Source organism: Brachyistius frenatus, unplaced genomic scaffold (assembly GCF_029030835.1).
Source record: "Brachyistius frenatus isolate BFR_SWC_R1_liver_20210118 unplaced genomic scaffold, ASM2903083v1 Contig_15, whole genome shotgun sequence".
Classification (NCBI taxonomy): Eukaryota; Metazoa; Chordata; class Actinopteri; family Embiotocidae; genus Brachyistius; species Brachyistius frenatus.
This window is the reverse complement of record NW_027210614.1, coordinates 437,361-452,212: the sequence shown is the minus strand read 5'-3', so window position 1 is coordinate 452,212 and position 14,852 is coordinate 437,361. Positions and strand designations below refer to the sequence as shown.

The following is a 14,852-nucleotide window of genomic DNA, read 5'->3' as shown; positions in this document are numbered from 1 at the left end:
ACAACTCTGTCATAACTGATTTCAACACTAGTGATTTGAAACTGAAAGATCAGACATTCACATGTATCAGAAGGGGGCAACTATCAACTGTGGTCATCAAGTATTCATGCTTTCATGAGAGTGAATGCATTTGATTTGACTTCTGAGTAACAGCAGTGTGAGAGAGAACAACACTCAAATCAACTGGCTTTACTAACTACAGTGGTGTGAAAAATTGTTTGCCCCCTTCCTGATTTCCAATTTTGTTGCATGTCTGTCACACTTAAATGTTTCAGATCATCAAACAAATTTAAATATTAGTCAAAGATAACACAAGTAAACACAAAATGCAGTTTTTAAATGAAGGTTTTTATTATTAAGGGAGAAAAAAAATCCAAACCCGCATGGCCCTGTGTGAAAAAGTGTTTGCCCCCTCCTGTTAAAACATAACTTAACTGTGGTTTATCACACCTGAGTTCAATTTCTCCAGCCACACCCAGGCCTGATTACTGCCACACCTGTTCAAAATCAAGAAATCACTTAAATAGGACCTGCCTGACAAAGTGAAGTAGACCAAAAGATCCTCAAAAGATAGACATCATGTCGAGATCCAAAGAAATTCAGGAACAAATGAGAAAGAAAGTAATTGAGCTCTATCAGTCTGGAAAAGGTTCTAAAGCCATTTCTAAAGCTTTGGGACTCCAGCGAACCACAGTGAGAGCCATTATCCACAAATGGAGAAAACATGGAACAGTGGTGAACCTTCCCAGGAGTGGCCGACCAACCAAAATTACCCCAAGAGCGCAGCGACGACTCATCCAAGAGGTCACAAAAGACCCCACGACAACATCCAAAGAACTGCAGGCCTCACTTGCCTTAGTTAAGGTCAGTGTTCATGATTCCACCATAAGAAAGAGACTCGGCAAAAATGGCTCGCATGGCAGAGTTCCAAGACCAAAACCACCGCTGAGCAAAAAGAACATTAAGGCTCGTCTCATTTTTGCCAGAAAACATCTTGATGATCCCCAAGACTTTTGGGAAAATACTCTGTGGACTGACGAGACAAAAGTTGAACTTTTTGGAAGGTGTGTGTCCCATTACATCTGGCATAAAAGTAACACCGCATTTCAGAAAAAGAACATCATACCAACAGTAAAATATGGTGGTGGTAGTGTGATGGTCTGGGGCTGTTTTGCTGCTTCAGGACCTGGAAGACTCGCTGTGATAAATGGAACCATAAATTCTATTGTCTACCAAAAAATCCTGAAGGAGAATGTCCGGCCATCTGTTCGTGACCTCAAGCTGAAGCCAACTTGGGTTCTGCAGCAGGACAATGATCCAAAACACACCAGCAAGTCCACCTCTGAATGGCTGAAGAAAAACAAAATGAAGACTTTGGAGTGGCCTAGTCAAAGTCCTGACCTGAATCCTGTTGAGATGCTGTGGCGTGACCTTAAAAAGGCAGTTGGTGCTGGAAAACCCTCCAATGTGGCTGAATTACAACAACTCTGCAAAGATGAGTCGGCCAAAATTCCTCCACAGCGCTGTAAAAGACTCATTGCAAGTTATCGCAAACGCTTGATTGCAGTTGTTGCTGATAAGGGTGGCCCAACCAGTTATTAGGTTTAGGGGGCAAACACTTTTTCACACAGGGCCATGTGGGTTTGGATTTTCTTTCTCCCTTAATAATAAAAACCTTCATTTAAAAACTGCATTTTGTGTTTACTTGTTATCTTTGACTAATATTTAAATTTGTTTGATGATCTGAAACATTTAAGTGTGACAAACATGCAAAAAAATAAGAAATCAGGAAGGGGGCAAACACTTTTTCACACCACTGTATGTGTGTTGTTCTTCCACTAGTTTTACCTTAGTCCTGATCACTTATACAGAAGAGACCTTGCGAATACGGGGAAGTCACATTGAAGCCGTCTATGCCGCCTTGCAGTAAAATGCTGAAAAAAAATCCTGAGAAGTGTGATTTGTGTCGACCATAAAGCACAATGCAGCATTACATCCACAGCACAAATCTGGCTTGTCACAGCCGTCTCACAGTACTGTCTGTCTGTTTGAGCTTCAGGTCACAATGTGTTGATTTGTTTTTTAAAACCTGAGGTGTATGTGCTGCAAACTTAAGATATAGAAGTTCTTGTGAAGGGATCTTTTCGAGTCAGACTGCAGGGTAGGACACAGCAAATTGCCACTCGACCCTGAAACGGAATTATAATACAAATGATTTCCCAAAACACCTGTGAATGCTGGGTATTGCGCCAGTGAAGCCAGCCTGGGACAATGCATCACAAGACCAAAGCAGACATCGTCACTCTCAGCCAGTGCCAAGAAGGTTGTGTTGAGAAATGAGGATCATTGAGGGCTATGAAAAACAATTATGCAGCGAGCTCTGTGTACAGTATTTACGGAAGTGGCAATAAAACACCATTACTGTCATAATAATGATTTACACAGCAGAATTGAGCCAAATATTCAGCATGCAATTTGTGTTCAATTTAAACCAAGTGTAATGTCTCTGGGTATTTTAAATAGCAGTGTGAACAGCACAGATAGGACAGAATAAATCAAACTCACAGGAATGCTAAATCAGGGCCAGGGTTTCACTGTTATTTTATTTTGCTATCATACTCAAAATTACAGTAGTTATTGACCAGACCTTGTAAACTTGCACATTGTGAGCAACTACTAACAGATTTGAAGTACTGTAAGGTAAAAATTTTAAAAATAATCTATATTTATTAGCCCCAATTATATATACACTGTGCACAATTATTAGGCAAGTGAGTAGTTTGACCATATCATCATTTGTATGCATATTTTTTTCAACTCCAAGCTGTATAAACTTGAATGCCTATTGGATTTAAGCATATCAGGTGATGTGTATTTGTGTAATGAGGGAGGGTGTGGCCTAAGGAGATCAACACCCTATATCAAGGTGTGCATAAGCATTGGGCAGCTTCTTTTCCTTTGGAAAAATGGACCAAAAAAGAGATTTAACTTACTCTGACATGTCAAAAATTTTAAAAAGTCTTTCAGAGGGATGCAGCACTCTTGAAATTGCTAAGATATCGGGGCGTGATCAAAGAGCCATCAAATGTTTTGTTGCAAATAGTCAACAGGGTCGCAAGAAACGTGTTGGGAGGGAAAGACGCAAATTAACTGCCAAAGATTTGAGAAGAATCAAACGCGAAGCTACCAGGAAGCCGTTATCCTCCAGTGCTCATATTCCAGAACTGAAACCTACCTGGAGCCCCCAGAAGTACAAGATGTTCAGTGTTCAGAGACCTGGCCAAGGTAAGGAAGGCTGAAACCCGACCACCATTTGTAAATTTTGAGTTGTTTGTTTCTCATTTTCACTTTAATAGATGAAAATAAACAAATGAGATGGGAAAATTTTTGTTCTTCATTTAGTTGCATAATAATTCTGCACACTAATAGTTGCCCAATAATTGTGCACACACAGATATTCTCCTAAGAAAGCCAAAACTTCACTTTTACTTTCTTAAATATTCAGCTTTGAGGTTTATTAACATTTTCGATTGACTGAGAGCACTGTAGTTGTTCAATAATAAAATTAATCCTCAAAAATACAACTTGCCTAATAATTGTGCACACAGTGTATACAATATCAAACAGCAACAGTACAACATAATCATAAATATACAAATGTAGCTGTTCTAGGTTTGTAAAACATATTTAGTTTAACTTTTTCTTAATTGCTGGATCTAATAATTTTATTTGTGAAGACAACCTTAAGTGACTAAAACTAAAACAATAGAAATACACATTGACAGTAACCACGAATATATGACACTTAAACTTTTGTCGGTATTCACTAACTATATCGCTCTTTTGACTTTCAACGTCATATGAAAAGCACAAACAATTGAGTTCTGTGCAATTATGCAGGATGAATAACAAAGCATTATACCGGAATGACTCTGTCTGTAATTGTAGAACAGCACTGATTGTGTTTCATGACCCCTGTGCTGCTAAAAATCTATCAAACCCCACTGCGTTATCTCAGACCAACAGGACAATCAATGAGAAAGTCTAACAGAGGTAATGTGAATAGTAATGCAGCCCCCTACTTCAAAAATGACACATCTTCATGCATTATGAAATGATCCGTGTTGTGCTACTTGAACCGTAATTAAAATCAGTTTACAGTAAGCAGCAGGACATTTGTGTTTTTCCTACAATGCTAAAAAAAGAAAAGGGACATTATTTTGACGGGAGCCATTTTTCACAGTCTACAGCATCCACGATTCCTAACGAACACCAGTCTGCTCACATTACTCTGATTGGCTTCTTCACTCTGGCTTGTTTGTTTTAGAATTGATTTACAAAATATTTGTATTACCTACAAGGGTTTACAAGCCATCAAAGTACATCAATGAACTTGACAACAACTAACCTTTTAAAACCAAACTACCTTTCATTTAATCTCATTTGTTAGTGAAACCGAAAAGTGCTACACAATAAAAGGTTATTCTTATTACAGCTAAGCAATGCATTTAAGCCACCTCTCCAATAACTTACTACAGAATTCTTGGTTTTATTTTACCCTGCTGAAAGTTATATTTACTGTACAGTGTATTGTGATATCAAAGTACAATCTAGATATGCTGTGATTTATGTGCTGTGGTGTGAAACATCTTGTTGAAGACCACACTATCTTAAAACTCACACAGCTAGAAGTAACTATGATATTAAAGTTCAAATAAATATACCTTTTGAGGTCATTATTGTGTGGATAGAAAACTTATTTGATGATTGTGTGAAATGTTTCATCCCAGAAGATTCCAGTGTGCAAGAAGTTGTGCAATATACCAGCATGTGTGTACATTTTTGTGCAGTGGAAGGAAATAAGAAAAAAAACATCAAGTCCCTAGTTTAAAAGTACAGTTTTCTCAGTGGAATGAATATCGCATCCAAACAGCAAAACTGCACGTTGGCGTTCAGACTGCAGGCTTTTATTTTGTAATAAGGACTTCTCAAGTGGTCGCTGGTGGGATTTCCCCAGAACAGACGTGCCAAGAGATTCTCATCATTAAGTCTGCTGAATTAAATTCTTTATAGTGTTGCTTCTGGAGGTAGAGTCGGTCCACAGCAATCACAGCAGCATTTTGAAGGAAAACATTGTACTCGTCTGCTGTGATTCAGACTCGTGGATATAAAAGAAGCTTCCCGTTTGCTCTGTAGAGCTAGTCTCAAATCCTGAATCACACAAATCCTTGACTGTTTGGTTTTATTATCCATTAAACACTTCATTCCTACCACTATGTTTCATCACAAATGAACACATCAGTGGCTTCCTGTTTCTCTGTATACGAAGCAACAATCAGATTTCTAAAGGTTTGTCCTAAAAAGAAGGTTTGTTCGGCTGACATGAACAGACACTGGATAATTAGTTAACATGAACCAATCAACAAATTTGTCATCATAGAAAACTACATGTTTTAGACAAGATGTGGTGGTAGATGGTATATTAATAATTCAAGGATATGAATCTTCAAATGGTTGTCTGTATGGATTACTTCAGCCTTGTCTCCTACAAATTCCATTTCTATGCATTTATTCCTCATGAGCGATTTATTTTCAAGAACAATATTCAGAGCTAACTGGGGGCCAGCAAAAATACCAAGAGGATGGGGTGGTGAACGGGCATGTAAAACTTTAACCCACAACACTGCCAGCCTGTTTCAGTGCTAGGATTTCTGCCTGTGCCTTTAAAATGCCACCAGTTCATCCACTTACAGGCAATTGTTCAGCATATATGGCAGGTAGGCTTTTCTGAGTATCTCGCCACAGTTCTCCTGTGGATTTAGACTGTCTCTGTGTCTTTTGTCTCTTTGTATAATCCCACAGGGGCAGTACCATATGTTTCAGGACTCTAAAGATATTCTTTATGACTCTGGTTGTATGTTTGGGGTTGTTGTCCTGCTGCAGAATACATTTGGCACTGAGCAGATGCCTCCCTGATGGCATTACATGATGGAAAAGAATCTAAACATTAAAAGTGACTCAAACTTTGGCACAGTATTGTATATACTGTATTTTTTTTTCCTCACTTCTCTCATGTGGTATCTAGTCACGAAAATAGTTTTAGCTTAATTAGTCTAGAGCCAGAGATTTCTGCTTCTGTCACATTACAATTTCGGGGGAAGTAATTGAAATTGTTTGTTGTGCCTACAACATTAAAGATACTTTTCATAACTTGACCATTAGAAAAGTCAAGGACAGAAGAACAGACAAGAGTTTCTCAGTATCCTTAGTGTAGGGCTATAACTAATAATTATCAAGTCATTTGATCATAATCTTGATTAATAAATCATTCCGTAAATAAAGTCAGACTTTTTTATTTTTTTTAAACAGAATCTGGAGCCCACAGGAAAATTTACAATTCCTTGTTTCTGTTCAATAAACGATTCAAAACCCAACGATATCCAGTTTAAAACAAAAAAACGTAATCAACCACATCTTCAGAATCAAGATGCTAAAAACGAGTGAACCTCATTGAAACTATTAACGGACTGTCAAAATTCAGACATGGAATCGTTGACACTGCTGGTTTTATCCATCTTTTCAGGTGAAGGCATGTAATAAATATTTGAATCTGATCAAACTGATGCACTGGGTCGCAATGGTTCAGCAATATTTGGCACCTGATGTGCAACAGTGAACAGTCGCACTGGAAAACAATCATGTGAAAGAGAGTTCTCAGTCCCTTCACACACTGTGAGTGAGAGGGTTTTAAAACGTATTTTGCATTTGACTGACTGTTTATCTCTGTGATTTAATTAACAACCATACAGTTAGTGAGAGGGACGTTCACTGCCTCCTTTCACTCCTCGAATCAAGCTTGGAGATCCCCCAATAATTTTCTCATCAATGTCACCATTTATTAGATAGAATTGAAGATTCAGGTAATTATGTCATTTGCCTGCAGTCCAACAGCATAAGCATATTTAAAAATGTAATTCCTATTATCACATGTTGTCTTTGAAGCATTTTGCTGGATATTCTTGCTGTAGTATGTTGTCTATAGATTAAAGTTGAACATTTATGACAGGAGTACAAGTCTTAGAGATATTTTATAGATTAATTAGATAAATTCTTAAAACTCCAGAATGATGTGCACAATACACTATATTTTTCTGTATTAATGGAAGATTTAACGGCTTAATTGCAGGTCTCTCGGTCAAAAAACTAGTGATGGCAAGGCAGAAACACTGATCAAACTTTTGATCAGGGAGTTTGAGGCAGTAGAAGTTGCTCATGTAGAAAATACTGGTTTGCTGTGTTTTTCAATCGTCCTGCTGTTAGCTTAATGTGACCAATTCACCTGGTGAAGGTTTGAAGTTGTTACCCCTGAGGTCTGGGGGCAAAATTGTTCAAGTTGTGCATGTCTGTTTTTGACAAAATACAGTTTTAGTCTCATGATTTCTCCATGGAAAATAGAAAGGGTTTTCACAGTCAACATTTATTTGCAGGCATAGATTTAAATAGGCCTGTACTCTTTTGAATTTAAGCCTCTAACTTTGATCCTTACCGTTGCAATTAGCAGTTGAAAGATGCATGCGAGTTGGCATGACACTTATAAGCGGTCTGAGTCAGGCTCCATTAAAAATTTTGCTTCTCGTCCAAATTCAAATGTGTTTCAGTCCAGTTCTGGTCTACAGTCCTCCTCTTTGGGGTTTGGGGAAATTAATGGTCTGACTGTTATGGAGTTCTGATTTTGACTTTAATTCAAACATGAAAAATGTTTGCCAGCACATTTACATGAAGTGCACTTCTTAGAGGGGCTCAAATTTACAAACATGTAACCAGTTTTCTGCCATAATATGAAACATAATAAGAGTGATTTGGTTATAGGTATTGACAAGTAAGACAAACACAGTCCTCATCTATAAATACATCATTTGTGTATCTCTGTATGACCCTACATGTTTGTGGAGACAGAAATATATCCTGCCTCGGCACCCCAAGTTAGGTTTGTCTGTAAAAGGTTCAGCGTTTCTGTGGAGAAGATGAGGGATGAAACCCTTTTCAGTCAACAGACTGTACGAGCTGATGCACAGTGGAAACTATGCCAATTGTCTGCACTGCTTCAACTCTGCTCTGGGCAGCAGAAGAGGAAGCTAAGCTTTACCTTAAAAGTGAGCCTGCGCTTTGATGTGAAGGGTTTTATTATCACAAAATACTGGGGAAATGTGAAATGAATGCAGTGGGAAATATTAGGGTGTTTTTTTTAACGGCAGTTAAGGTTTCTGGAGGGACAGAAGAGGTGCAGGAAGATGAAAGGAGATAGCTTCAGATATACAGACAAGTATGAAATGGAAAAAAAAGAAAATTCCTAAAGTAGCATAATAAATCACAGGAATATATGGAGCAAAAAGTTCCCTGGGTTTGCTCACTTTGAAAGGAGACCGTGGATGTGCAGTATATATTTCTTTTGCTGTTGCATTTCTTTTCAAGTTTGACATTTATCATCAATAAGGTGTCACAGTATTCACATCAAAAACTGTCAAAAAGTGTAAATCAAAATCAGGATGCCTGTGACATCGTTGCTACACCTGTTTTACACTAAATTAACAAAGGAGGACATCCTCATTTGAATAACGTTGGGCTCCAGTTTGAGCCATTTCCATGAGATTTCTTTATTGTTTTAAGTGCAAATAAAGAAAAATCTTTTCTTATGTTACCTTGCTGAAAACTCTATTCAGAGATAGATGCATCATATCACATCTAGTGGCAATCAAATGTCTGCCAGCATTTATTAAGAGGCATGATATTTAGCAGGAAAATGCACCCCAACTCCAGCTTGCAGTGATGACTCATGGTATGACTGATGCATGAACTCATGGTTCTTCAGATCTCAGTCTGCAGCTTGAAATTATACCATATAATCTTTTTGGGGTCCTGTGGTTTCTCCACTGTTTCCCATCTTCACTCAGACAGAACATCAGCTCCATCAGAAAAGGACTGCAAACCAAAGTAGGCTACGTATTTACAATCCAGTGAATGTAGAGGCTGTAAAATAATTTGCAATAAAGCTTTTAATTGTGTTCCATGACTTAAGGAATGAAAAATAAAGAGCATCACTTCATAGCTCAGTAATAATAAGTTAATGAAGGATAATGTTGACAGTTAATTATTGGGCATAATTGTAGTGATTTGTAACCTAATAATATCTGTGCTTCCCCAAGGTAATAAATATGGTTCTCTAGTTATAATGTAGCAATTTGTATCCAACAGTAAAGAGTTTGAAAGGCTTCAACCCCTTAGTTACTGTTGCTATGCCTGTCAGCTTTACCGTCTTGCATGCAAAATTATGCAGGTAACAAAGATGAAAGTGGCCAATTTAGTCCCAAAATTCATTTAAATTTTTAAAGCAATGACTGTTTGATTTCAGACAGAAGTCAACAGAAGATGTTTCTCATTTCTAACCGATAACCATCACTTTTGTCAGCTCAACTCTCGTCAACCGTTGAGACTTCTTCAGCTCTAGCTGCCAAGCTAATTAATGCTATTTCACTGGGTTTGTTGACAGCTCTGTCTTCTGCTAACTGCTGCTAACACTGGCCTAAACTCTCACATACAAAGAGTTTGGTACACATATATAGTCCTGATTACATCTTTTTGTATTGTAACACAAAATGTAGTTAGTTAATGAGATGCTAACTCTGAGCCTTGGAAGTGAATCAATGGTAATATTTTGGCAGTAAGACCGTTTGCAGTCAGTTGTCAACAAGATGTCACAATACCTAAATTTTCTGGTCTTTTGCATAATAATTTGGTAGTATTAGTTAATCTATTAATTAAAAAAAGGGCTATTTAGCCAACCCTGAGCATGAGCAGCAGTGGAGTGCTTTCAGATGTTTTATCTACATCTTCATCCTTCTTGAGCTGTGAAAACTTTGGAATATGTTGTTACAAACACAACTTCAAGCGGCCGCTGTGAAACGCAAACATCTTACAGCCGCCTTTCCAGCCTGCAGGGTTTAGTGGTTCACACTCTAAAGATAGATTTTAGGTGGGGTACTTTAAGGCTGTGAAGCTCACATAAACCAGAGGTTGGCTAAAGTTTATGAAAATTTGATTGACACCTCAATTATTAATCTTAAACGTGTATACATTAAAGAATTTGTGGAATACTCTCCTCAAAATTCACCTTAAGCCTCTGCACACTCTGCTTTGTAACTGGCACCACTAGACACAAAAATGAACAAAGCACTTCCACTCGCATTACATTTACATTAAGGTATTTAACTCTTGCTCTTATCCAAAGCAAATTATGATGAGGGCAGCAGTAACATGAGCTCAGGCTCAGACTGGTGGTGCCCTGATGGTAGATCCAAGTAAACACAGCTATAATGTGAAACGGCCTCTCTGACAGAAAGTTCTACAAAAAGAAATTTGAGGAAGAGCAGCTAGATGGTAAGGAAGATGAGATTTAGACAGGAGTATATTTGCAAAAGGATATGGCAGAAAGCAGTTTGATAGAAGAGGGAGCAGAGCAAGGGACGTGAGGTATTTCTTGAGATGAGTTTTAAGTTTACAAGCAAAGAGAGTGGTTGTGCTTCCCTGACCGAGATTGTTCCTGTGCAGTCAGGGAGACTTGGTGGAGTGAGGACCTGACTCCTAATAACTCAAAGTAGACTCAAACATGGACTGTAAGTGGTGGAGAGGTGATTTATTTGTACCCTGGTGTTGGTGGACTGTGCTGCCATCCCTAAATGACATGGACCAAGTGTCAGCAATTAGGTTTGCAAAACTTGTATTTGACAGCATGGAGGTGGAGTGCAGTCTCTCATCCAAGATTGTGCCACCACCCTGGAGTAAAGGGTAGTGTACTTTTCTGGTGCAGCGCTTTTCACTTCAACAGCGCAGTGGAAACAATTTGTCTGAGTCAACATGCAAATTAGTTGGTGGGCTTGATTATCCAAGGGGAATGCGCTGTTAGGAATATCCAAATGTATAAAGCTATTGTATTTTGGATAGAATCGACTGGATGGACTCTGACTTCTGTCTTGACAGTAATGGCCCTTTTCTTGTAATGAATTTGGAAAAAGGCAGCAGACAATTAGCAGTTAACTGCAGGGGCATCACACAGGCAAAGCGCCATGAGGCATTTGTTTTATAGTGAGGAAGGAAAGTTGACACCAACGAATGGGGGGACAATTATTTTTTGGGCTGAGGCTTCATGCTGTAATTGACTGTTTTAGAAAACTGCTGGTACAATTTTTCAGGCTGAACAAGACGCAATAAAACATTGCAACAAATTCAGTCATACTTTATCAATTGATCTTTTGACTTTTATCTAAGATAACAGCATTGGGAAAATATCATGATTTTAACCTGCTCAACCATGACGGTAAACATAGTAAATATACTCGCTAAACAGCATGTCAACATTGTGACTTTGAGCATGTTAGCATACTGATGTTAGCATTTGCTTGAGCGACAGTCCGAACCTCAAAGATATTAAGTTTGTAATAGAAACAGAACAAATTAGCAATTCAGAGAAGTGTTAAAAATTCTGGCCTTTTATTCTTAAAAAATACCTGAATAGCTGCTACAATTTTCCAGTCAATAACCACATGAGCCAATAACTCTGTACTACATGTTGAAATCAACTCATAATGACATGACAAGCTTAACTTTATGTCCACCTTGTAATTGGGCAATAAATATACAAAGCTGTTCTTCAGACAGCTTTATCGTCTGAACTGGTCCCAGAGAAATCTCTCTGTAGCCCAGTAAATAAGAGCATGAATAAATAGGTACAGTGTGTTATTAAGTACATAATGCTCAGCTCATTAACAGCTCTAAATTCAAATCCTGGGACCTGCGGGTTCATGGTTTAGAAACTGAAAAACTCGTCTCTTTCTCTTTATAAAAACATTTGTTTAGTCAAAGAAATGTTTCTAAAAGAAAGAAGAGGTGATTTTGGTTCCTGAATATTTATCTGCGGCAACACACTGACAAAGTAATAGCCACATCTTCTTGACAGACAGTTTAATGTCTAAAGCAAGTATCCTGTTATTTGTGTCCCACTCGTATCCACAGTTTATGGTCACATCTGATTTTTGTTCTTTGTCCTTGATGATGCTCATTTGCACCAAACTCTTTTCATGTTTCTTTGGGTTTTTTGATGGAAATGACAGGAAGGATGTCAGCTGTGCTATTTTGGTCAGTGTGATGATTTCAACCTCATTCATGCTGAAACACCAGGTGTCCTGGGCTAATGTTGAGCTCAGCACATGTAAGTGATTTCTGAGCATCCTCCACAGGCTCTGACACTGACGTCTCCTTTGATGACCACACACAGTGTGAGCATGTAAACAGAAGAGCGCATCTTCATTGCTGCTCTGCAGTCTCTGAATTATTTTGAGATACCATTCAAATTATTCTGATACTAATCAGCAGCATTGTAAGGCCTAATTTATTTTCTAATTCATTTCCCTCCAAGCTTTAATTCTTGCTCGTTCTTTTCAAAGTGTTATTTAAACTCAGAAATTCTAATTCCTTTTGATTTATTAATTAATTGAAATACCAATATGTTCGAATGGGTTTTTAGTGATCATAGGAAAGAATGTAAATAAGAATATAAGTGGGTTTATATATGTCAAAAAAAAAAAATGTAACCACATAACTATCACTTTTAAAACTGGATTACATGTTAATTAGAAGTACTTGGAGGAATGTTTTTCACAAGGCAGATATCCATTCAGAAAACCAACTCAGAACATACTGTATTAACCTAAATGTCCCTTTACTTATTGTGATCCGTCACCATTTGCTCGATGGAGGTATCACAGTTGGGAAGACTTTGCAGAGTTTCCTGCACCAGGGTCCTGAAGCTCCCAGAGGTTTTCATTATGTGAGGACTCAGTGCCGCTGGCTTTTAGTCATCAAGGAGTCATGCCTTTCCTCCAGGGCACTGAGCGCTATTCGCATTCCGCACCATGGGGACTCCCCTTCACAGGCAGGGATGCAGTCGGCGGCTGAGGTGATGAAGGGCCTCTGCTTGTCAGCCAGTACGTGCTTTAAGCAGCCTCAACGTGGTGCCATCATGACCCGCTGCACTGACAGCGTGGAGTTCCCCAAACTCTCACACCTGAGTCACAGTCTGGTTTTTAATGTCTAATGTTGCCATCACAACGGAGACATGGATAAAAAAACTAGACAAACATGATATTTTTAATTTAGAAACATTGTCCAAATAAACCAACTGAAAGTGTTCGCAGTTCTAAACAGAAAAAATGACAATTTGAGTGAATGAAATGACTTGATAGTGAAATTGTGTTTTTCTTGCTCTTTGAAACGTATTAATTTCTAGAGAAAACCTTGGGCATTTTTCGGTGCTCAATTGAACATATTCTAGCTGGCATGAGCATCAGGTGTAAGACCCTACAGTGAGGAACAGCAATGTCTGTGCAGCCTTTGGTACGCTGTGGTTTTAACTCTTGAGGGTTGTGTGTTGGTTTTGTATTTTTGAATTACTGTAAGGCTACAAATTAAATGTTTCAAATGAACTCTCTCAAATCAAGAAGACTGACTGACTGCTGGGCTACAACTGTACAACAATGACAATATTCTCTGTTCTTTTTATTTCCAATGTTTAAAACCAGGTGTGGCAGTGTGGAGGCAGCGTGGAGGTCCTGCCCTGTGCTCACATCGCCCACATAGAGCGTGCTCATAAACCCTACACTGAGGATCTAACGTCTCACGTGCGGCGAAATGCACTCAGAGTCGCACAGGTTTGGATGGATGAGTTTAAAAGCCATGTCTACATGGCGTGGAATATTCCCATGGAGGTCAGTGACATTATTAATCATGTTTTTATGTAGTCATTAAAAAAAGAAAAAAAAAAAACATCCTATTGAAATGTTTTTTTTTTTTACATATTTGATTAAGCAAACATTTTATCCTCAGTGTCTACAGATAACGATGGTTTACTTACTACAACCACAAGGAAAATGTGTTTTGTCAATCATTTGTATCAAAAATAAGAACAGATCTAATATTCTTCTGTGGAAAAAATCAGTGGACCCTTAGCCTCAGAAACTAGTATTGCCCCAGGCCACAAAGAATCCTATGGCATTTGCCATTTTTATCTTCAATCTATAATAATAGAAGAGTGCTCTGACCTGTGCTCGCTCCAAGAGGAGGCTTTATTTCTCTGAACAGGGTCTTCTTGGAGCTGGAATTATAACAATTTTGGATGTGCAGGGACAGAAAATCTGGAGAATAATCTATTTCTTTAAAAATAGTACCTGTTATTTTTTTTGTTGACAAATGCTCAGAAGTAAAAAAAATTTTTTTTTTTAAAAAGCCTTCCTTTCTGTAACTTCTCATAAAGCAGAGATTGATTATAAGCCGTCCTACGTTTCACAGTTTAATAATCAGATGAGAAGAAACCATGAACGCTGAACTGCATAGACTTTATACCTTTTTAACACAGTCTTGTCGGATGTCAGCTATAATTCAGCTCAAGGTTACAGATAGCAGAACCACTGACACTTCAGATGGGTGCAGACAACGATCAGTACCCTAAAAAGCATATTACGCTGGGATATTGTATTGATAACGTATCACAAAAGACCTCATTATGAAATATTGCAATGCTGATTGTTTATTCCATCCCTCGTAGAAACATGACAAGACGAAGAGCTTTCTTCATAGTTTGATTTATCTTTTTTCTTTTGTGTCGCAATCCAAAGGGGGGAGTATTGATACAGTCAGTCGTCCAGGTTAGATGTGAAAAAATTATGCGCAAAGCCACAGATGGTATCAGCCAATACTACCATATATGTGCAGGACCAACAAGCACAGTCCGTTCTGCAGCCACC

At 38.3% G+C, this 14,852-nt stretch overlaps 1 protein-coding gene across 1 annotated transcript in view; it reads left to right on the top strand.

The window, feature by feature from the left end:
- galnt18b (UDP-N-acetyl-alpha-D-galactosamine:polypeptide N-acetylgalactosaminyltransferase 18b) overlaps positions 1 to 14,852 on the top strand; it is a 77,816-nt gene that overhangs the window by 51,293 nt on the left and 11,671 nt on the right. The window contains exon 7 of the mRNA XM_069693439.1: positions 13,632 to 13,817. Within this exon, the coding sequence (XP_069549540.1) occupies positions 13,632 to 13,817 (186 nt within the window). The remainder of the gene's footprint in view (positions 1 to 13,631; positions 13,818 to 14,852) is intronic.